This window comes from Manis javanica, chromosome 2 (genome assembly GCF_040802235.1).
Source record: "Manis javanica isolate MJ-LG chromosome 2, MJ_LKY, whole genome shotgun sequence".
Lineage (NCBI taxonomy): Eukaryota > Metazoa > Chordata > Mammalia > Pholidota > Manidae > Manis > Manis javanica.
Window position 1 is genome coordinate 201,292,913 of NC_133157.1, and position 24,960 is coordinate 201,317,872.

General features: G+C 40.1%; 1 protein-coding gene across 1 annotated transcript in view; it reads left to right on the forward strand.

The window, feature by feature from the left end:
• The window catches only part of COLEC10 (collectin subfamily member 10), a 122,423-nt gene that overhangs the window by 85,160 nt on the left and 12,303 nt on the right, over window positions 1-24,960 (forward strand). Inside the window, exon 6 of the mRNA XM_073230004.1 lies at window positions 23,980-24,051. Within this exon, the coding sequence (XP_073086105.1) occupies window positions 23,980-24,051 (72 nt within the window). The remainder of the gene's footprint in view (window positions 1-23,979; window positions 24,052-24,960) is intronic.

A 24,960-nucleotide genomic window follows, 5' to 3' on the forward strand; every position in this document is an offset into this window, starting at 1 on the left:
AAGTACAGTCCACCAACCCCTTTTTGATAAGAAATGGATAATGACAATATCTAAGAATGTGGAGTCCGTGCAACCTCACAGCCTAGCTTTGCACCAGACACTAAAATATACTGAAATATGCCTCCTCTTTGATAATTAACCCCATTACTTCTATGGTTTGTTTGAAAATGAATGATATTTCATGCTTTTGCTTATTTTGACTTCTGCTAGCCTTTTTGTTCAGCTGTTCCTTTCAGTGATGTTTTTGGTGTGTGGTCTAAAGAGGCTTTGTAATCCGTCTGGCTTCTCCCTGCTTCTCCCGTGTCAAACTGCTTTTCCACTTGTTTACTCCAGGCATCCTTGCTTTGTTTCTCAGTCCTGACCCAGAATCTTTGCCCTGGATGCCCCCTTAACTGGCTCAACCTCACCCCAGATCTTCCCAATGATAGTTCCTTCTCCTCATTCAAGTTTTAGCTCAAATGCCATTTGCACAGTGAAGCCCTGAATGACCACCCCCTCAGTCTCTGCCAGAGTTCCCAAGACATTGTTTTTATTTTCATAGACTAAATTTAAATCTCATGTGTATTTATGTATTTATAGTTAGTTCATGAAGGCAGGGACTTTGTCCATCTTGCTGAGGGTGTGTGTTTTTCTCCTGCCTAGAAGAGTAACTGACACAGAGTGAGGGGTCACTAAATATTTTTGATTAAATAAATGAACCAGATTTTCCAAGATCCCTCAACAGTTCTTAAAAATACTCTCCAAGTATGTTCTGTAGCTCCCAACAACCATTGCACATGCTTCCATGAAAGGAGCTTTTGGGGGGCGCTGTCATTGCACCACTTTTCAACAGTCAGAGAACATGCCTACCAGAGGCCACTGAATTTCTGCCAGTACAACAGTGTCCCAGCTTCCCTGGCACCCCTGTCTCAGCCTATAGCCAGGCCATAACTCAATGCCACTTCACACCGTGAGGAAAGCTCTCCGTTGCATACAGACATTGCAAGGCCTGCAAATGAGCATCTGACTCCACCACTCCATGGCCTGAGGTGAGCTCACAGGGCCAGAAAAGGCTCTCCGCCTTCAGCATGACTAATGGCAACCTCAGCCTCGGTTGCAGTGGCAGTGATACTAACACACTGAATAGCTGCCATTTGCTGGGCCCTGTGTGAGTGCTTTCTATCCATTTTTAAATGTAATCACCTCAATAGACTCTAAGAAAGAAAACATTATATTCTCATTTGACAGATAAAGAAACTGAGATTCAGAAGTCACTGGCCTAAGGCCACACAGCAGGAAGGTGGCAGGATGGAATTCAGTTCAGTTCCAGTTGGACTCTAAGCTCCACTCACTCTGCTAAACCCTCTAGTGAGCCAGAAGGGCCCTTAAATGGTATTGACTATACCACAGTATTTTGGGGGGCAAATGTTATAGTTCTGTTAGTTTCTGCTTAGCGTTCCCATTGGTCACTATGGAAATCATGTTTGGGACAAGGACACACATCTGAGGACCAGACAATAAGAGGTGTGCATGGCTTTGCCACGAGGGAAGCCTTGCAGAGCTGCCCTCTATCTTCCCGGCTAATTTCTTCTGCAGTAAACTCCTTAGCCCTCAGGGGATGGGCTTCTATCTGGCCACCCACTAGTTTACTGAACATGGCTCTGGATTCTAGCAATTGGCACATCTTGAGTTATTTCCTAGGAATCTTCCCAGACTCCAATACACACAGGCCTTCTTGTGACCCTAAAACAGATGAACAGATATGCCCAGGAATTTCTGGATCACTTTCTCAGCCAAACTGAAAGTCTCACTACCTCAAAGCAAACTCAGAGATAATTTGGTTTAATCCTAGTTATTTTTACATTTGCAAAAACAGATGCCCAGGCAGGTAAAATAACATGCTCTAGGTCACACAGCTGCTCACTGGTGGCAGGGCTAGAACTAGGACTCATATCCCAACTCCCAGGCCAGCCATTGTTCCATTCCACCATGTTATATTGTTTTCTTCACATTGCATCATTCTCATTAAACATGAAATTATCTTTCCTTCAATTTCAAAAAATCAACATTAAAAAAGGAGTTCTGTGAAGTTAGTGTACAGACATAATATAGAATTGTTTTAGCTCAGTCACCTTGATACAAATTAAGTTGCTTATTTCTTTCTGGTGACTTTATCAGAAAGGTTAAATGAATAGGTATCTTCCCAAAACCTTTATATTAGTTGTGCTAATTCACTGGATTCTTTCACCAAGAGTTCTAATACATATTTTACACATAAGGGCAAATGAAAATTTTAAGTGGCTTGGCCAGGGTGTTCTGAACCGTTTTCTTCTCCATTTCTCTTTGGGTAGATGCCAAGAAAACAGTTTAAGGTTATGTCTGGAGGAGAAGGAAACAACTCTGGCAATTAAAGCGTGGACAAAGAGGAGTCAGGAGGTACTGAATGATAATGACAAAAAGTTAGTTTGTTTCATTTTGATAAGACTGCATTTTTTTTATCATGCCATTTTTTTCCCCAGCTCTCCTATATCATAATTTGGCTGTACAGCCTTGCTAGTTGGGACCATAGTAGTACTTATATGTTGGTAAAGATCATGGGCTTTGGAGACAAAGTACATAGTTGTAAATTTGAGCTCTGCCACTTACCTAACTATGAGGTCTTAAGTCCCAGTATCCTCATTTTTAAGATGGATATAATGATACTGCCCATCTCAAATGTCTATTTTGAAAATTAAAACATATTTTGCTATAACTTAGCTATCATCATTTTTGTTTCCATTAGCTTCTGTTGATATTCTTAGTCACCATAGCTTCCTCTCCCCATGTCCCTAAAGAAAGTCTCATAGATTGTAAAGTTGGCTTTACAAATAGAAATTTATCAGAACGTGCTATCATCTTCTGCTCCTTGCTGAAATGTCCTGCCTATTTTAGTCCCACTGCAAAGTTAACCTTTATCCACCAACAGCCCATGAACTTGAGACCACCCTTTCCCTTCATGAATGTTGGCTTCTTTTTGTAGTTCTCCAACAGAGCCTGGTGTGTTTTATCAATTAAACAGGAACAATAATAGTGTAAATACCCCCTAGGGATATCATAGGAATAAATGAGTTAAGATATATGCAAAACCAAACCTCAGTTTTATCAGTAACATGGAATGATAATAGTGTGACGACTTCACAGGGTATGGTGACAAGAAATAAGTTAAGCCACATGAAGAACTTAGCAGTCCTTGACATATTGTCAAAGACCCTTTTCTTTTTTCTCCCCAAATGTCTGAGTTCTCCCCATCCCCTAGTAGGGACATCAACCATGCCTGTCTTCTGATCCTTAAATATTAGGGTTCCCTTTTGTTTTATGTAAGTCTGTATTTATTTATTTATCTGTCTTTTTTTTTTGCAGTTTTTTAACTTTATTTGACAGTCAGCTATTAGTTCTCATTCACATTAACTGTCTGTAGATTTTTGAAGGTGGTGACGAGGACATATGTAACCAACGTATAGAGCTTGTTTGGGGAATCTTCATCCTCATTAAGTTTATCTGTCTTTTTTTATTGAAATTTGGCTGACATATAGTATTATATTAGTTTCAGATGTATAAGGACTCTTTGTATATTAGAAAACCATAGATTAGGAAAACCCAAGGGAGAATAAGATTGTTTTTCCTGTTTTTCAGTTCTTATTTTCTTCCTTTAAAGAATATTTTCCTTTAGCCACTGTCTGTGCCCCAGGCAGGCAGTTCTATTGGCCTTGGGTCATTGACCATATATGTAGGCCAGCAACTTACATCTCTTGCTCTTTTTATTTGTGTTTATGAAATTCTACTTCTGGAAACTAATTCTATTAGAAATTGCTTTATTTGCCCTCTCCACATCCTTTCAGGATATCCAACCCATAAATAGTCTGTCTGTCTGTTTTACCACACATTTGATCTGCAATATTCTATAACTTTACAAAATTCTTTAAATTATGTTTTATAGGTTTCTATGCTGTCTTATAAATGAATGCAGCAAAAATCCAACACTCAGAGACTCAAGCAAAGAAGCATCTAAGCAATTTGTTTTCAAATTATTCACTGTGATTATTCTTGATTTTAAACTCTGGAAGCATCATTACAGGTCTCTTGTGGCCACTTGACAATACTTGTATATCTTTAACAAATTCTGTGAATATGAGTCTTTGGAATTTACAGAGGGTTTATCCATTATTTCATTTTAGCTTCACTGATGTGCTATAGGAATCATTATCCTTATTTAAAGAGAAGGAAACCAAAGTGCATTCTTGCATGAGAGCCTTCTGAGGGTCATTTTTTGACATCACCCAAAGATGAGATTATATGCAAGACATTCCAGTATTAGGTGTAGTCCACAATAGCTCAGTTTAGGGTGTTCTTACTGGCCTGTGATGAACACATATCTAGAAAAAGATTTTAACATTCAGAGCCAAAAGCTATGACAAAGTCATCTGTCTCATCAGACCACACGCCCAGTGACCAAATGACAGGACCAGAAGAGGGAGCCCACATGTCCAGGGGGAAGTTGGTGGCAGGGGAGGGGGCAGTGAATGTGACAGGATGCTCCAGACCAAAATGCATGTCCCCAGATTGACTGAGCGAGTTTGATACACTGCAAAGGAGGATCTCTGGAACTGATTTATAAGTGTTACCCTAGCACTGGAAGAGTAAGGCTAGACAATGCCACCAGTGATCAGGGGGCAAAGCCAGTACTAGGCCTTGGACAGACCATACACTGAAATAAAGCCGCCATCAACTATACAAAGACTAGGACCTGCTTTCCTAGATCAGAGCATCCCTAAGGTGATATTTCACTTTTCAAATTAAAATGGGCTCAAAATTTTAGTTATCCTATCATCCATTTATCTATCTATCTGTCTACCTACCTAGTTGGCTATCTGCCATGTATCTGTTTAACCTCCCCATGACCCAGGGAAGCAATACCATTTTGATATTCTTCTAATGTGGTCCAACCATACTCACCTGGAACTTTCTCCTGCTCCCTCTTCCTGATTGTGTAACATTTTAACTCTGAACAAATGAGCATATGCAAGACTGAAATGCCCAGCATGTACTGCTGCCAAGGAGTTCCTGCGCCTGCCTGCAAGGCTTCCCTAGTGGGATCTGAATGTCTCCAGAGGTATCATTCCACTGGACGTACACCCGCATCCCTTCTTGTCTCACTTTTTGGCACTAGAAATATGGGTGGGAGTGGGAGGTGAGAGCCCAGTGCTCTGCCATGTCGGAAAGGAGGAACTGTTACTCACCTCCTTTTAGGTAAATCCAATTGATTTTTTAATGAGGAAAAATTTCCCCTCCTTTAACTCCAATAGCCTCAATGTAAACTAACCTAATTTTCACTGGACCTTGGGTTGTCTTTTTTCTTTTTTTTTCCAGTTTTCATAACTATTTTGTAGTAGTTGTGAGATTGTATCAGGTCTGACCAGCCAAATGATAGTTAAAATCGGGAGCCAGTGGGAGTTTCTGAGTAGAAGAATGACATAATTAGGCTTGTTTTTTAGTGAGATAAATCTCTTGGCAGGATTGAAGACAGGCTGAAGGGTGTGAGAAGCTCCTGGTGGGACACAGGTTAAAACTAAGAGATGAATTAGGGCCGGTGGGATAGGGAAAAGGGGGTGTATTAGAGATTTCAGAAGCAGACTTGGTAGACCATAATGAACTCAAACAGTGTTTGAGCAGCCTGTGGACATCCAGATGGAAACGTCCACTAGGGAATTGAAAATAGATACCATAAATATTTCTGAGGCATTTCTTCTCTACAAAAGCTAATCACAGGACATACAGTCTTGACTCACAGTTTTTGTGTTTCATTGCATTTAGTGGTAGTCATCAGGGAAGACACTGACATACTCACAAAGAGTTTGTATATCTATGGATTGGGAGGTTGGTGTATATAATAGCACAGTTATTACTTATATTTAATAACAACATACCCTTTTGTTTAAGTTTTTATCTGTGCCACTTTGTCCTGAAAGGAATTTTAGATAGAATATTGTTTTTTGGTATTAATCTGCAATTACATGAGGAACATTATGTTTACTAGACTCCCCCCAACACCAAGTTCCCCCCATATTCCCCATTGCAGACACTGTCCATCAGTGTAGTAAGATGTTGTAGAATCACTATTTGTCTTCTCTGTATTGTACAGCCCTCCCCATGCCCCTCCCACATTATACATGCTAATCGTAATGCCCCCTTTCTTTTATCCTCCCCTTTATCCCTCCCTTCCCACCCATCCTCCCCAGTCCTTTTCCCTTTGGTAACTGTTAGTCCATTCTTGGGTTCTGTGAGTCTTCTGGTATTTTGCTTCTTCATTTTTTTCTTTATTCTTACACTCCACAAATGACTGAAATCATTTGATACTTGTCTTTCTCTGCCTGTCTTATTTCACTGAGCATAATACCCTCTAGCTCCATCCATGTTGTTGCAAATGGTAGGATTTGTTTTCTTCTTATGGCTGAGTAATATTCCATTGTGTATATGTACCAGATCCTCTTTATCCATTCATTTACTGATGGACACTTAGGTTGCTTCCATTTCTTGGCTATTGTGAATAGTGCTGCAGTAAACATAGGGGTGCATATGTCTTTTTCAAACTGGGCTGCTGCATTCTTAGGGTAATTCCTAGGAGTGGAATTCCTGGGTCAAATGGTATTTCTATTTAGAGTTTTTTGATGAACCTCCATACTGCTTTCCACAATGGTTGAACTAGTTTACATTCCCACCAGCAGTGTAGGAGGGTTCCCCTTTCTCCACATCCTCACCAACATTTGTTGTTGTTTGTCTTTTGGATGGTGCCAATCCTTACTGGTGTAAGGCGATACCTCATTGTGGTTTTAATTTGCATTTTTCTGATGACTAGAGATGTGGGACATCTTTTCAGGTGCCTGTTGGCCATCTGAATTTTTTCTTTGGAGAACTGTTCAGCTCCTCTGATCATTTTTTTGTTGAGGTGCATGAACTCTTTATATATTTTGGATGTCAAGCCTTTATCGGAGCTGTCATTTATGAATATATTCTCCCAAACTGTAGGATGCCTTTTTGTTCTATCGGTGGTGTCCTTTGCTGCACACAACTTTTCAGTTTGATGTAGTCTGACTTGTTCATTTTTGCTTTTGTTTCCCTTGCCCAGGGAGATATGTTCATAAAGAAGTCACTCATGTTTATGTCCAAGATATTTTTGCCTGTATTTTTTTCTAAGAGTTTTATGGTTTCATGACTTGCATCCTGGTCTTTGATCCATTTTGAATTTAATTTTGTTTATGGTATTAGACAATGATCCAGTTTCATTCTCTTACATGTAGCTGTCCAGTTTTGCCAACACCAGCTGTTGAAGACGCTGTCATTAACCCATGGTATGTCCATGGAACCTTTATCATATATTAACTGACCATATATGTTCGGGTTAATATCTGAACTCTCTATACTGTTCCACTGGTCTGTGGCTCTGTTCTTGTGCCAGTACCAAATTGTCTTGATTACTGTGGCTTTGTAGTAGAGCTTGAAGTTGGGAGGCGAGATTCCCCCCCACACACTTTATTCTTCCTTCTCAGGATTGCTTTGGCTATTTGGGGTCTTCTGTGGTTCCATATGAATTTTAAAACTATTTGTTCCAGTTCATTGAAGAATGCTGTTGGTATTTTGATAGGTATTGCATTGAATCTATAGATTGCTTTAGGCAGGATGGCCATTTTGACAATATTAATTCTTTCTAGCCAAGAGCATGGGATGAATTTCCATTTGTGTCCTCTTTATCTTAAGAGTGTCTTATATTTTTCAGGGTATAGGTCTTTCACTTCCTTGGTTAGGTTTACTCCTAGGTATTTTATTCTTTTTGATGCTATTATGAATGGAATTGTTTTCCTGATTTCTCTTTCTGCTAGTTCATCATTAGTGTATAGGAAAGCAAGATATTTCTGTGTATTAATGTTGTATCCTGCAACTTTTCTGAATTCAGACATTAGTTCTAGGAGTTTTGGAGTGGAGTCTTTAGGGATTTTTATGTACAGTATCATGTCATCTGCAAATAGTGACAATTTGACTTCTTCTTTACCAATCTAGATGCCTTGTGTTTCTTTGTTTTATCTGATTGCCGTGGCTAGGACCTCCAGTACTATGTTGAATAATAGTGGGGAGAGTGGGCTTCCCTGTCTTGCTCCCATCTTAGAGGAAAAGCTTTCAGATTCTCACTGTTAAGTATGATGTTGGCTGTGGGTTTGTCATATATGGCCTTTATTATGTTGAGGTACTTGCCCTCTATACCCATTTTGTTGAGAGTTTTTATCATGAATGGATGTTGAATTTTGTTGAATGCTTTTTCAGCATCTATGGAAATGATCATGTGGTTTCTGTCCTTTTTGTTGATGTGGTGGATGATGTTGATGGATTTTCGAATGTTGTACCATCCTCGCATCCCTGAAATGAATCCCACTTGGTCATGGTCTATGATCCTCTTGATGTATTTTTGAATTCAGTTTGCTAGTATTTTGTTGAGTATTTTTGCATCCACGTACATCAGGGATATTGGTCTGTAATTTTCTTTTTTTGTGGGGTCTTTGCCTGGTTTTGGTATTAGAGTGATGCTGGCTTCATAGAATGAGTTTGGAAGTATTCCCTCCCCTTCTATTTTTGGAAAACTTTAAGGAGAATGGGTATTATGTCTTCTCTGTATGCCTTATAAAATCAGCGGTAAATCCATCTGCCCCGGGGGTTTTGTTCTTGGGTAGTTTTTTGATTACCACTTCAATTTTGTTGCTGGTAATTGGTCTGTTTAGATTTTATGTTTCTTTCTGGGTCAGTCTTGGAAGGTTGTATATTTCTAGGAAGTTGTCCATTTCTCCTAGGTTTCCCAGCTTGTTAGCATATAGATTTTCACAGTAATCTCTAATAATTTTTTGTATTTCTGTGGGGTCCATTGTGATTTTTCCTTTCTCAATTCTGATTCAGTTTATGTGTGTAGATTCTCTTTTTTTCTTAATAAGTCTGGCCAGGGGCTTATCTATTTTGTTTATTTTCTCAAAGAACCAGCTCTTGGCTTCATTGATTTTTTCTATTGTTTTATTCTTCTCAATTTTATTTATTTATTCTCTGATCTTTATTATGTCCCTCCTTCTGCTGACCTTAGGCCTCATTTGTTCTTCTTTTTCAAATTTCAATAATTGTGACATTAGACCATTCATTTGGGATTGTTCTTCCTTCTTCAAATATGCCTGGATTGCTGTATACTTGCCTCTTAAGACTACTTCTACTGAATCCCACAGTAGTTGGAGCTTTGTGTTGTTGTTGTCGTTTGTTTCCATATATTGCTGGATCTCCATTTTAGTTTGGTCATTGATCCATTGATTATTTAGAAACATGTTGTTAAGCCTCCATGTGTTTGTGAGCCTTTTTGCTTTCTTTGTACAATTTATTTCTAGTTTTATGCCTTTGTGGTCTGAAAAGTTGGTTGGTAGGATTTCAATCTTTTAGAATTTACTGAGGCTCTTTTTGTGGCCTAGTATGTGGTCTATTCTGGAGTATGTTCCATGTGCACTTGAGAAGAATGTGTATCCTGTTGCTTTTGGATGTAGAGTTCTGTAGATGTCTATTAGGTCCATCTGGTCTAGTGAGTTGTTCAGTGCCTCTGTGTCCTTACTTGTTTTCTGTCTGGTGGATCTGTCCTTTGGAGTGAGTGGTGTGTTGAAGTCTCCCAAAATGAATGCATTGCATTCTATTTCCTCCTTTAATTCTGTTAGTATTTGTTTCACATATGTTGGTGCTCCTGTATTGGGTGCACATATGTTTATAATAGTTATATCCTCTTGTTGGACTGAGCCCTTTATCATTATGTAATGTCCTTCTTTATCTTTTGTTGTTTTCTTTACTTTGAAGTCTATTTTGTCTGATACTAGTATTGCAATTACCTGCTTTTTTCTCTCTGTTGTTTGCATGAAATATCTTTTTCCATCCCTTGACTTTAAGTCTGTGCATGTCTTTGGGTTTGAGGTGAGTCTCTTGTAAGCAGCATATGGATGGGTCTTGCTTTTTTACCCATCCTATTACTCTGTGACTTTTGATTGGTGCCTTTAGTCCATTTACATTTAGGGTGATTATTGAAAGATGTACATATTGCCATTGCAGGCTTTAGATTCATGGTTACCAAAGGTTCAAGGGTAGCTTCTTTACTATCTAGCCATCTAACTTAACTTGCTTATTAAGCTATTGTAAACACAGTCTAATGATACTTTATTTCTCTCCCTTTTTATTCCTCCTCCTCTATTCTTTATATGTTAGGTGTTTTATTCTGTACTCTTTTGGGTTTCCTTTGACTGCTTTTGTGAGTAGTTGATTTTATTTTTTGCCTTTAGTTAGTATTTGGTTGGTCTGCTTTCTTTGCTGTGATTTTATTTTCTCTGTTGACATCTATTTTTGCCTTAAGAGTGCTTCCATCTAGAGCAGTCCCTTTAAAATATCCTGTAGAGGTGGTTTGTTGGAGGCAAATTCCCTGAGCTTTTGCTTGTCTGGAAATTGTTTAATCCCGCCTTCATATTTAAATGATAATCGTGCTGAATACAGTATCCTTGGTTCAAGGCCCTTCTGTTTCATTGCATTAAATATATCATGCCATTCTCTTCTGTCCTGTAAGGTTTCTTATGAGAAGTCTGATGATAGCCTGATGCATTTTCCTTTGTAGGTGACCTTTTTTCTCTCTCTGGCTGCCTTTAGTACTCTGTCCTTGGGCTTGATCTTTGCTGTTTTAATTATTATGTGTCTTGGTGTTGTCCTCCTTGGGACCCTTGTGTTGGGAGTTCTGTGGGCTTCCATGGTTTGCAAGTCTATTTCCTCCCCTAGTTTGGGGAAGTTTTCAGCAATTATTTCTTCAAAGACACTTCCTATCCCTCTTTCTCTCTCTTCTTCTTCTGGTACTCCTATAATGCAAATATTATTCCGTTTGGATTAGTCACACAGTTCTCTTAATGTTCTTTCATTCCTGGAGATCCTTTTATCTCTCTGCCTCAGCTTCTCTGTGTTCCTGTTCTCTGATTTCTGTTCCATTAATGGCCTCTTGCACCTACTCCAGTCTGCTCTTAAGTCCTTCCAGAGATTGCTTTATTTCTGTATTCTCCCTCCTGACTTCATCCCTTAGCTCTTACATACTTCTCTGCAGGTCCATCAGCATGTTTATGACCTTTATTTTGAATTTTTTCTCAGGAAGATTGGTTAAATCTATCTCCCCAGTCCCTCCCTTGGGGGTTGTCTGGGTAATTCTGGACTGGACCAAATTCTTTTGTCTTTTCATGGTGGTAGAGGTAGTTGTAGACAGGTGGCATGTGTGTCAGCTGGGAGAACAAAGTCCTTTCCTGCTTTCTGGTTGCCTTGCCCTTCTCTGCTGCCTGGGTCAGTTACCTGCACACCTGGAGCAGCCTCCAGATTAATCCACTAAGCTGCTGTGGGTGGGGTTGCTGTCAGGGTAACCCAGAGCCCTGCAGGGAGCAGCAGGCATGCTGTGTGTGCTCTCCTGTGAGAACACGCCCCTTGGTGCCTTGCCTTAGTTTCCTCTGCCTGCCCTGGGCAGCTGCATGCCAGCGGTGGTCTCTGGGTCTGGCCCAAGTGGCTGCGTGCTGGGAGGAGATTCTGGGCGGTTGCTGTGGGTGCTGCCGCTCGCCAGCTGCTCCGCCACTGCAGGCGGGGCTGCTCCTGGCTGCTCAGCTGCTGTGTCGGGGCCAAACCGGAGGGGGAATGACTGGCTGGCTGCTCATCACCGTGCTGGGCTGCATTGCCACTCAGGGCGCTAGGGCTCCTGAAGTTCTCTGGGATTCCCAGCTGTTGGGCTGAGTGTGCTGGGATGCTTCCATCCAGCTGTGAGGTCCCTGTCCCTTTAAGACTTTCAAAAAGTACTCACTTTTCTTTTGTCCCAGGGGAGCCGCCTGCAGGACCTGCTTGCAGATTTTACTTCTCCATTTCCCTAATATCCAGCACACCATGCAATGTGTGTCTGTGCTCCTGGTGTGGATGGCTAGGGCTGGTAATTTAGCAGTCATGTGCTTCCACCCCCTCCCTGCTCCGACTCTTCTCCTCCCACCAGGGAGCTGTGGTGGGGGGAGCACTTGGCTCCCTCCAGGCTGCGGCTTTTATCTTACCCCCTTCGTGAGGTGCTGGGTTCTTACAGATGTAGATGTAGCCCGGCTATTGAAATGTATCCACTGGTCTCTCTTTTAGGAATTTGTTGTATTTTCAAAAATATATATGGTTTTGGGAGCAGATTTCCGCTGCCCTACCCATGCCACCATCTTGGCTCCTCCTAGATAGAATATTTTATGCTATATCTATAGAGTGTTGTACATGTTTCGATGCCAGAAGCACATATCTCTGGAAGCAAAACTACCTATCAGCCAGGGAATTGCAAAGCCAAGCTCTGGGCTAAAAGAGGCATTGCTTCCCCTTGGCCTCCTCTTAGTATCCCTCTTATTTCTACTGGCTAGAAATTCTAGGTGGCCCATGGGATGATACTGTCATAATATATTTGTCAAGTGCTCACTGCATTCTAGGTACTGTTTGACCCTTTGTATGCATTATCACACTTGGTACTCTCAACAACACTGTGTGGCAGATATTGCATTATTCTGATTTACTAATGAAGAAACTGTGGTTCAAAGAGTCTAAATGGGCAGCTAAAGTCTCACAGTCAAGGAGTGATGAAGCCAGGATATAAACTAAACACTTAGATTCCAGGTCTCCTGCTCTTAAGCATTGCCCTGCTTTGCAGAAGCACACCACTCAGTCCTAGATGGATGGCATTCCCCCTTGCATTTGTTTCTACTGACTTGGCTATGGATGCATTTTAATATGAATGATTTGTGCATGTGGAAGAAAACCTGCCTGACAAAATTTAATGTCGTATTTTTCATTAAGTACAATGTTGTTTTTTTCCCACCCATCACTCAGACATGCAATGACTGCAGAAGACTTACAGGTTCCAAGTAGTAATTCTTTTTAAACCAAATAAGTCTGAAAACAAAGAACAGGATTCTTGAAATCTTTTTTCTAGGTTACACAAGAATGAGCTGAAAGAGGAATGAACTTTATGAGTCCCTGGAATTGATGGGGCACAGTAAAGGGATTGGTAGACATCACTGTCAGGCACATCAGTGACTGGGCTAGGGACATAGTAAGCACCCAGATAAATATAAGCTGTTATCATTGTTGACATTGATGTCATTATTAGATAAACTAATCACAATCTCCTTACCTACTGTATTTCCTTGCATTTGTTTAGCATAGTAAAATTGGAAAAGTACCTCCATTTAATTTCTTTATTTGGTATGTTTCCTTGTCATCTGAAGAGAAGGCAATATAAATGAGGAAAAGCCAAGTCTCCTTACCCTTTGACCTTTGATCATTGACCTTCCTAAATGTTCACTTTGTTAGATGCCAGCAAACACATGTCAGTTTCCCTTCCATAACATACAGGACATTTGTAAGATGTTGTTTGGTGCCTTCTTTACACTAAATTTCTGGGCTTAGATCATGTCTTGTCCGAGATAGTGCTGCATCCCTAGGACCCAACGCAGTACTTGGTAGCTAGTAGAAACTCAATAAATATTTGCCCAAGGAATGAATGAGCAAATTGTGAAGTTTTGAATAGTTCTTGAGAACAGAAGTGTAGAATATCTGTCCTTATGCTAAGGAACTTACACTCAAAGTAGTTGATACCAATACAAAAAGTTAAGTAATAATGCATTTTTAAATTATACTTCAAGGCAACAATTAGAAAATAGTTACAAGAACCAGATGGCAAATCAACAAGGAAATAATTTTATCAATAAATTCAGAGAATTTATTATTTAATTTGAGACAGGATTTATGAGTAGGATTTATAAAAGAAGAGAACTGTAGTTCTCTTACATAATTTGTGATTTTTTTTTAAATTTCAAGAGTATTTCATGCTTGCTGTAACATATAACCTGTAGAGATATGTACAAAATAAAGATGTATAAAGAAAAAGTTAATAATCTTTCTTTTCACTGTGACGCTTCTCTTTCTGCACTTACTTTCCCATGTAACCATCATTAACAGCTCAGTATTAACACTTTTCTCTATATTTGTTCTGTTTATTTATTCTTTCTTCTAAATGGATTCATATACATATGACTCCCCAAAAGACATTCTTCACGTAACATAACGTGGAGCTCCCTCCCTGTCCAGAGATCTTTCTCTAACTCATTACTTTTAGTAGCTGCATAATATTCCTCCTTGTATTTTTATCAGTCCCCTGGTTATAAACTTTCAGGTTGCTTATGGTTTTTGTTTTCTTTTTACAAAGAAATATTCTCATATATACATTTGTCCTTAACAGTTCTTCTATAAAATAGGTTCCCTAAGGTAAAACAGAGTGTGTGGATTTTTTATTTTAATGACTATTGACAGATTATTTTCTAGAAATGCTTTAACAATTTATGTTGCCAAAAGCAATGACTGCATCTGTGGTGCATTTGGATGTGATTAATCTTTTAAATCATTACTATATCTCATGGCAAGATATTAACACGTTATATATGTTTATCTTTTTTTGACTAAAAGTAAGTCTGGGCATTTGTCATCTATCATTTATTGTTTATACTTAGAGATTGTTTTTTATTTCATTTGTTGCCTTTTTTGGAAAGCAATTTGCAAAAGCTCTTTTCATGTTAAGAACATTAATCCCTTTTCTGTCTTAGTGTTCAGTTTTGTTTCTTTTTTATCATATATTTGTTTATGAACCTTAGGTATTTCTGTGGCATCTTTTATCACATAAAAACTTTTACTTTCTCATATGGTCATATATGTCTATCTTTTCTTTTATAACTTGTATTTTTCTCTGAGGAATTTCAAATGGAGAGAGGAACGTGTGCCTTTCAACAGAGGCTTCAATTGAAAGACATTTTAATGAATAATGAATAAATAAGTTGGACAGGAATATCAGGTTGTGCAGGTCAACGTCAGAAAATAATGCCAGAAAGTTCCATTGATGTCAGTCTGTGAAAGTCCAAACACTAGACTAATTAGTTTTCACTTGGTCTATGAACACAAAGAAACAGCTGAAACATTTTGAAAGGGGCAGTTTTTTAATGAAAGTGTGATTTTACAAAAGATCAGTTTGCAAGATGGTTTGGAAAAGTGAAGTGCAAATCCAAAGAAACCAAGAATTTGGCAAATTTTATTAAATACATGATTCTAAGCACTTGGAATCACCAGTGAATAAAACACCATGAAAACTGTTTAGGGATCACCTGCAAGGAACAAGGGTTAGACTATTAGGACAAGAAGAAGTAAAACAATGGCAGTAGGAAAGAGGGGAAAAAGAAAGGATGGGCATGAGAAAAAATAAGAATCAAGGTGGGAGTCAGGGAGAGCAGTCAAAGCCTATCTGGTATATTGAGCCTAGGAGATTAGAGCATGGCAGTGATATTGGGAGAGGAAGCAAAAATATGGGGTGGAGGGAGAAGTAGAGACAGAGATTTGTGCATTTTCCTGGGCTGCCCTACTGGATTATAAACTATCACCACAGACCTCCCAACAGACTAAATTCAATTCATTAGTCAGCCATTATTGAGAATGACATGTCAATTAATTTGCTAATTTCTTTGACTGTATTGTCACTAGCTTGCATTTATCCATCTTGTCTTTGAGGATGTTATTTCTTTCATCTTGGAAACCTTTATTGAGAAAGCATAGATAGCATCTCAGACCCTGTGCCAAGTGCCAGGGATACAAGGAGAATAATATCCCAGAACTGTCCCATCATCCATGACACAATGTGGTGGGTGCTATGTAGTGCAACGGTGCTCCCTTCAGAGAATAAAATTAATCCTGACTGTTGAAGAGAGAGATGAGGGCAGGAGAGTCTGTACTGAGGAGCCCTGGGTAGAGGAGGTGATACACGAGCTGAATCTATCAGGTGCATGGAGTTGGACACAAGATAAGCACTCCATGAGCCTATATTGATGAGAACATTTTAGCATCAATTTGCCATAGTATAATGACACATTTATATTTTGTATTTTAGCTTGTTTTCTTTTGAATTTACCTTGAGATATTATGGTGGAGTCCAGTGCAAGGGATTCCATTTACTTCATCCTGAGAAAGAACAGGGGAGAGTTTTAGGTATGGGCTGGTGGACTTAGGTGTTTCCTCTTTAATGCTCCCAAAGCAGCTACTCTTCCTGCATTTATCAGTAACTGTATGCTTACATGCCCATGCTTTCTTGAGATTTACCTCCTTGTAGGAAGGCTCTTATTCACCTGGCCAATGGCTAGTAGTTATATTGTAAGGAAAGAAACCATACACAAAGCAAACAAACTGGTAAATCAAACAGAGGAGAAAAGAGGACTTTATAGACTCACGTAACAGTGAGGGACACAAGTTGAGCTACTCCCAGGCTCAAGGGATGTGTTCAGGATTCAGTGTTCCACTTCAGTTCTGCTTGCCTCTATAATGACTTCATTTTAAAAAAGGTTCTTCCTTCATGGTGGTAAAATAGATTCAGGTACTTCAGTAATAGGCTATCCTCTCTGCAACCCCTGCAGAAAAGCAAGTCTTCCTTTTTGAAAGTTATAACTGTTTGAGTGAGTGAGGAGACTTATCTCTACAAATGGAAACCCCTTGGCTCTTATTAGGTCATATGTCCATTGCTTAACCACTTACTGTGGGTAAGGTTCAAACTACATGGAAAATTGTGGGACTGTTTCTAGAAGCACGGGTAGAGGACACCAGGTAGGTGAAAGCAGTAAGACACCCTCTATACACTCAGTATGCAGTGGATCAGTGAGGACATAGCTCCCCTATGAACGTTGCCAACCATAATACCATTTAATCTTTGTGTAACTCCATGAGGAAAGTGAAACTATCTCAGTTATCCAGGATGAGAATCTGAGACAGAAAGTGTAATTATTTAGTACAAGATTAAAGAGGTGTTCAGTGCAGATATAGGACTTCAGCCTAGGTCTCCATGATGATGGCTTAGTTTGCAAAGGAGCCCCAAGAAAATATCACAAACCGGGTGACCACGAAATACCACAGACAACCACAGAAATGTATTGTCTCACTGTTACGGAGACTGAAAGGCTAAAGCCCAGGAGTTGGCAGATGTGGTCTCTCTCTTAGCTAAGCCTCTCTCCTTGGCATGCAGATGGCCTCCCTCTCAGTGTGTCCTCACATGGCCTTGCCAGGGGTGTCTGCACGATTCCACTGTGTCCCTTTGTGTGTACAAATTTGCACTTCTCATAAAGGTCTGGTCAGATTGGATTATAACTGCTTAAACAGCCACCATTTAACTTAATCACCTCTTTAAAGGCCTTATCTCCAAATACAGTCATGTTCAGAAATACTGGAGTAGGGCTGCCACATGTGAATTTTGGGTGAGGGAGACAATTCAGCCCTTACCAAACTATAAAACTCCAGTCTGTCCATTGCACCGAGCTTCCAGAGGGAAGGAATGAGTGCCCCGTCACTCATGACCGGTGGTTCTGAAGGCTGAATCCTTAGCAAATTGAATCTTGATCAAGAGCTCTATCTTCCACATGAGTCTCCCTTGGATAACCTTCCTCCTTAAGGCATTTCAGTCTAGGGACTAAGATGAACTTGGTTCCTTTGTAACCATATCCCTACTCTAGAACCAGAATAAACAATATTTTATAAACACTTTAAATGCGTTAGGAAAAATGTTCATTATTTTAGGACAATGGTCTTATTTCATGCCCATTCAGAATTCAGTCTTCACACCTCAGTTCTGCTTTCCTCTATAATGCCTTCATTTTAAAGAAGGTATCTCCCTTCATGGTGGTAAAATAGATTCAGGTACTTCAGCAATAGTCTATCCTCTCTGCAACCCCCGCAGAAAAGCGAGTCTTCCTTTTTGAAAGTTACCCGTAACTGGGTAAGGGAAGGTTAAGGAAGAATCTCAGAAAAATCTCGGAGAGGACTCCTGCCCTCCTGCTGTGTAAAGGTTTTTCTACTCACATGAAATATACAGTTAATATTATTCTTAAGCAAGGTTGGCCAAGGCCTGGGTCCCCCTCGTCCACAGAGAGGCTGCTTCACAGCACTGAAGACGGCAAACATAACGTCCACACGTCATTCCTCACTGAGAAATCAGGCGTGTTAAGTTTGTAGCTTTCATTAAAAGAAATATGAAGAACCGTCCCCTCAGTCAAATGAGGAAAGAAAGCTTTGGTGAAATGTCACCACTGGTGTGTGATCTCTCCACAGTGCACCCACCTACGGGAGTCGGTGAGCCCTGCTCGCGGAGACCTGCTCTAAGGTGGCGGATCCTCTCCTTCTGTTGGCTCCATTTCCCAAGTGATTGGTGCCAGTTCTAGGGTCTCAGGCCCTTTAGATAGTTGGAGAATCCCACCTTCAGGCAGTACAGGTAACACTAGGCATTATGTGGGCAATACAGGCATACATCAGAGAGATTTCAGGCTCAGTGCCAGGCCACTGCAATAAAGTGACCATCACAATAAAGTGAAACAAATAATTTTTTTGGTTTTCCAGTGCATACAAAAGTTGTGTTCACATTATCCTGTAAATGTGCAATAGTACAATGTCTATAAAGAATGTACAAACCTTAATAGAAAATACTTTAGTGCTAAAAAATATGATAACCATCATCTAAGCTTTCAGCTGGCTTAGCTTTTTATGGATTTCTTCCTGCTATTTCCACCATAAAGCTATTAAAATGAATCAAAGTACTATGTGTCTCAGAGTAAGGGCACTCCTTCAGTGTGGGAGACGCAACAGACAGGTACTCTAGGCATGTCCACTTGTAGGTACAACGGAAACTTGGAAATGTTAAATATCACACCTAGGTTCACAAAGCTGCAAAGTAATATAATCAGGACTTGAACTCAGGATATGTAAGAGTAGAGTTTTCCATTTTATTACTAGATCTCCTCCTTTCAGAAGAGAAAATGGATTTGGCATGATTTGTTTTCAGAGAACCTAGATATACTCCTGAATGTCTGTCTCTCTGCTCACCTCTTTTTTATCAGATCTTATATAGCCCAGCTTTAGGAGCTCAAGATACATGAGATCACAGAACTCTATGAAGGTGACTTTAGCAAATCCCTACAGGCCATCAAAAAGTAAGATTGAAATAATGACATTTTGTTTACATAGGAGAGTGTTATCTTTTTCTGACACTCGCTGAAGTATTAAGAAAGATGTCTTGATGTCATGGTGTCTATAATTTACATTTTTTTAAAAATTAGGAAAAATACATAGACAAAACAATGGTACCATGTTGTTAAATATCAATAACAGGTATATAGTTATTTCTATCTTTAGTTGTGTGAAAATTTTCATAGTCGAGAGTGAAAAACCAGATAGTCCAGTTGACAAAAACGTATGTAATGATTATAGGATAAGGGTTGAGGTAGTGAATATAAAGGGAGGTTTAAAGAGGTGTCATTTCTGGTGGTGTCAGTGATGACCGCGCCTCATGATCACGACAGTCATTTTTACACCTCCCTTCTGTCCTCCTTATCATAAGACCAGATGAGCTTACCAAGCACCAGGCATCATGCTGAATACTTTTCATGCATTGTCTCCTTCAGTCCACCATGATCCTACCCAGCAGGGATTATTTTCTCCATTTATGCAGGAAACTGAGACTCAGAGACATGGATGACTTGCTCCAGGGCTCTTTCCACCAATGTAGTGCGCACCTCTTGCCTTCGGGAGAGCTGCGTGGAAGTGACTGGGTTGAAAGAATTCAGGACACCTGGGGAGGGAGGTAAAGGCACAGACAGACTAATGACCTGGTGAGTGGGGAGAAAGCAAACAATAGCAGGCCCCAAGGAGGGCTGAATGTTTCAGTGAAATGATGAGGTGGTGACTGGGGAAGGAAAGATACTGGGAAGTGGTTCATTTTATGACCAAAATAGTGTATCTGGGATATACCCCAGAGGTCTGGGAAGTAACTGATGAGACTATTGACATTTCCAAGAACAAGGATGTAATTGGCACCTATGGACAGAGGTATAAGTCGGGATGGGAAGGACGTATTTTAGGCAGGAATCCTGGCCTCATTGTAAAGCACACCATACCACCTGTCCCACTCAATCCTAAAGCTGATTAGGGGACGGATTGCTACTAACCTCCCCCCAGTACATAAGATTATTTTGGCAGTGGGAATAGTACAGCTTTCAGTGAATTTTCTTCAGCATTTCCAAAACCACTAATTTTTAATAATAGCTTCCTTTGAGCAGGGGGTACTGACCTAGGTTCAGCTATTTCATTTCAAACTAGAATTTAATTTTAAAAGACTTTTTGCTTGCTGGGGGAAAAGATCCTACCTAAGAAAAATTAGTCAACTGTGGGCTCTGCTGGAGAGATTATCACAGCAAGCTGGGGGTCTGGGGGTGGGGGTGCGAAACAAATCATTTTTGTAAAATTGAAATTAGTTCATTTCAGTTGATAGCTTTTCATTTAATTTTAAAATGTAAGTAGCTATTTTTAAAAGAAGTAAAGGAAGTCTAAATTGCCCTACTAATCCAATGAAATATTGCCAAGACGATAAAAGCACGCAACTGTGAGCCATGTGGGGATCGTTTCCAAAAGCTTGCTTTTATACCTCTTTTCTGTTCTCATTAAAGCAAGTCCCAAAGATCAGATGAACCTAGGGACCCAAGCTAAGGGCAAGGGCACAAGTTGTTTACTTCATCCCTGACAGAGCCTGCTCATCACCAAGCTGGCATGTAGGCCCACAGGTTAGAAGAATAATAGTCTTATTTTCACCCTCCCAGGTGTCTATCAGGAGCCACCAGGGAGCAGTAGATGACTAAGCCACTCATGTGCCTGCCTCCAGTTAGATACCTGCTTGAAAATGAATGGGAAAGTTCACAGGAAGAGGGAGAAGGAGGAGAAATAATAATGGCACCAATAATTCACATTCATGTGGTTTTATGATTCACAAAGTGCTTCACATGCATGTCTTCTTTTGATCTTGCCTTTTGGTGAGCAGAGCGTGCATCTTTGATCCCATTCTACAGAATAGCAATCCAAAATCCAGAAATACTAAGATAGGAATTTGTTCCCAATCACACAGCTTGTTCAGAACATGGGCTTTGAAAGCAAATAGCCTGGTTTGAATCCTGGTTTTATTCCTTATGAGCTACATGACCCTGGGAAGTTACCTAATGTCTCTTTGACCCCATTTCTTCATCTGTAAAATAGAGTTAAGAATAGTATTTATCCCAAAGGTTGCTGTGGGGATCAAATGATAAGATGCATGTCAAGTGCAAGAAACCCTCTTGGCACATAAGAGTCAATAAACAATTACATTTGTAAAATGTTTTATGGCTCACAAAATACATCTAGTTTACGTATATTTATTGAGCACCAGAGCCAAACACTGTGCTAAATTCTAGGAATGCTAGAATAAATCGCTCATGACCCCAGCCACCCCACAAATCACAAATGAGTTTAAGAGAAACAGACTCACTAGTATAAAATGATATTTTAAACAATGAGGGTAAGTAAAGATAGAATTTAGCCTGGCTTCTTGAGAAAGCTTCCTGAGGGAGCATAGTTTTCTAACTGGACTTTTACTAAAACCCTCTGAAACAGGTATTATTTTGTCCATTCTATAAATGACCAAAACAAGGCTTAAAAAAGGTCAAGGACTTCCCAAAGTTCCTCAGCTAGTGAGTGGCAAAGCCAGGTCTTACACTAAACTGCCTCAAGGATAGATTCACTGAATTCAGTCATTGCAATATGAAGCTGTTTTTTTCTTCCCCACTATCTTTCTTGTCTAAAAAGTAACAAAAACTGTCATTCTTTTTGCATCTCCCCTTTTCTCCTTGAAAAATTTGTCACAGTGCCAAGTTATCAAAAATCCACCATCAATCTCAGAAGCTTACCTGGAAGGGACAGTTGTCTACTGGTGGGGATTGGGAGGGACAGAGGCATGCATATCATTGAATGCTAGTTCTATCACTCAGAACCTTTATGACAATAGGCAAGTAATTTAATTGCACCGAGGCTCAGTTTTTTCCATTAACAAAGTGGAAAATAATCATTTTCATCTCTTAGAATTGCTGTGATGGTTACATGAGCACAGTGCCGGCACATACTATAGTTGCTCGATAAACATTCACTACTGATTTTATCTAAAGAACTACCACCTAGTCCCTTCACTTCATGCCTCCGATCTGATCACACAAATCATCTGTGCATTCTTTTTCAAAAGGCTTCCCCAAAAGGAGATTTTCAAGCTTCCCGTGTGAAGTGTCCCAATACTTGGCGCATCTCACAACCTGGAAATGCAACTGTCCCATACTTTGCTTATGCTTCCATTGAAAGTATTAGCATTCTGCTCTCAGAAAAAAAAGAGAGAATGGCTAGTTATGCTTTTTCTGGACAAATAAATGAACATCTGAACTTTCTCTCTGCCAGCCTGTGTAATCCCAGGAACTTCATTTTTGTCTTCAGAAGTCTTTTATCTACTTTTTTCCACTGGTGATTGACAAGACTCCTTTATGTCCTGAGAATGCTATGATGATAACACAAGTAGTTGGTCATAATATTGTGTGCATTGTGCCCTTTATTTTCAAAGCACATTCACATACTTGTCTTGTTGATCCTAAAACAGTTGAGAGAATAGGGAGGGTGGGTATTATCTGCACATTAAGGAGAAGGAAACTGAAGTATAAAAAGAGTAACAGCCACTGCTGCTAAGCACTGATTATGTTCCAGTTCTTTTATGCATATTACCTTATCAAATTTCTTAAGAGCTTTCTCCAGTAGCTGTTATTAATTCAGTTTGCAGGAGATGAAATGGAGACTCAGAAAGGGCAGCCAACTTTCTCCAGATAGTGAGCAGTAGAGCTAAGAAAGTCTGGATCTGTCTTACTCCAAAGCCAAGAGACTCAATCACTGACATTTGAAGATCTGCTAAACCCGTCAGCAGCGAGCATGACATCAAAGTCCAGGACGCTGATCCACTGGGACACTTTGCATTAAACTACCCTCAGTCCTTCTTGACTGGGTGAGGTCAGATCCTCAGTGCCTAAGAGGGTCGCTGCTCACCAAGAACTGCTCTGCGGCTCTTCCCCTTTCCTTGCTATTCTTCTGTTCTTAGCTTCGTGGTCTGTGCCTACAGTTTTGGTCAAGCATGCAGTCAGAGAATAATAAATTTATATGTATATAATATTTATCATATATATTTACATAATTATATATATATATTATTGTATATTCATATATATAGTACACTGAGATACATGTATATGGATGTATATACATGTACATGCTTCCAGAATTTGCCAAATTCTCCAGCAAGAATAGACATCTGTCAATAAAAAAATCTCAGGATTCACTAACAAGGATGTTTCTTCAAACAAGTTGGATGTGTATTGGTTCACAAAGTCAGGAATTTCCTGGGTAAAATCTGAAACTGGCTGCCATGCATGGAAGGTAAGTAGAGACCAAAGACAGAGGCAGGCCACTCCACAGGGGTAGGTCGATGTGTTAATAAGGAAGGGGACTTACTTATGAGGCTTGTCCTGGGCAGCCACAAGTCAAGTAGATCTCTGTACACGCAGCCAGAATCTTAAAAGTTTATATAGAGACCTTAATGGGTTCAGAGAAGAACACGAGCCAGATGGCCTCAGCAGCACCTCACTCTCTCAAGGCTTTGTCTTGCAATGGCTCAGGCTATGGGAATGGCAGGCGGAAGGGAATGCACACTCCAAGGACTGGGGAGGGGATGAGGAGCCTCCAATTGCCTGGGTCCATCCCAGGGGTCAACCGGCAGTCATGTCCTCTTGACGACTCCCTCCAACAATGTGGAGACAGTCTTTCCCTGGGGGTCAGCCCATGTGAGCCTACGTACTGTACTCACATCAGGGCACTGGGCTGAGGGATGGATTCCAACCACGTTCACCTTTTCCTGGGGAGTGTGTGCTTATGTTACTGTCTGAGCTGCTCCTCTCATTCATTTTCCATTTCAAGGAGATGATGGTGAAAAAGGAGATCCAGGAGAGGAGGGAAAGCATGGCAAAGTGGGGCGCATGGGGCCAAAAGGTAGGTCAATGACACCGGAGTGTTAGAATGGCTTTTCTCTCTCTCCTGGCCTTACCCTGGAAATTAGCAACTTTCATAACACCCTCTGCTCCAAATGTATGAAATGTATTTCAGATAATGAACTTACTCACCACAAGAGAGCTCCTATGAGAGACTCAGAAACATTTCTCAAGCCGTATCCTTGGGCTGGCGGGACTGGTTGCTCCAGGAGCCCTAGGGAATCACAGTCTCCAGGAATTTCTAAGGAACTATGAGTTTTAGAAAAACAGTTGTGTCCATAGTTGTGTGTCCCCTCAGAAGCCACTGCTAAGCATTGCTTTTTGGCCAGCCTGGAGTGTAAGCAGGGAGAAGAAACAGAAAGTTTTCTGACCCTTGATTTACTCACCTTTCTCCAAGATCTCTTGGCAGAGGTTGCGGTGGGGGAGAAGCAGAAGCAGAGAAGATGAGAATAACTCAAAGGCTTTTAGGCAGTGTTTTTACTTATAATGCCAAGAGTAAACCTCACCAAAACATAGGATTGTGATGTGTAAGTGTTTGTCTTTCAAGCACTAGAAATATTCCCTGCCAACGGCTATTAGGTGGCAGCCCTCAACTGTTCATTTTTAAATCTTCAGTAAATTAGGGGGCAGAAAAGACTCACAGGCCTTTGAGACCTCAGCTGGAGAAGGGCTGATTTTAACTCTTTGACTATTTGCATACTTGAATGTTATTTACATATTTTATAGGCATTTGCATATTATTATAGAATAATATAAATATGTACAATATTCTGTAAATATGCACAATCAATTACAAAATTATTATCACAAAATAAACATAGCTTTATAACCAGTAAATATGTTTAGAAAAATAAAATTAATAACAATTTTGGAGGAACTCAGCTATTCCTGATCATATTCTTTGGACAAA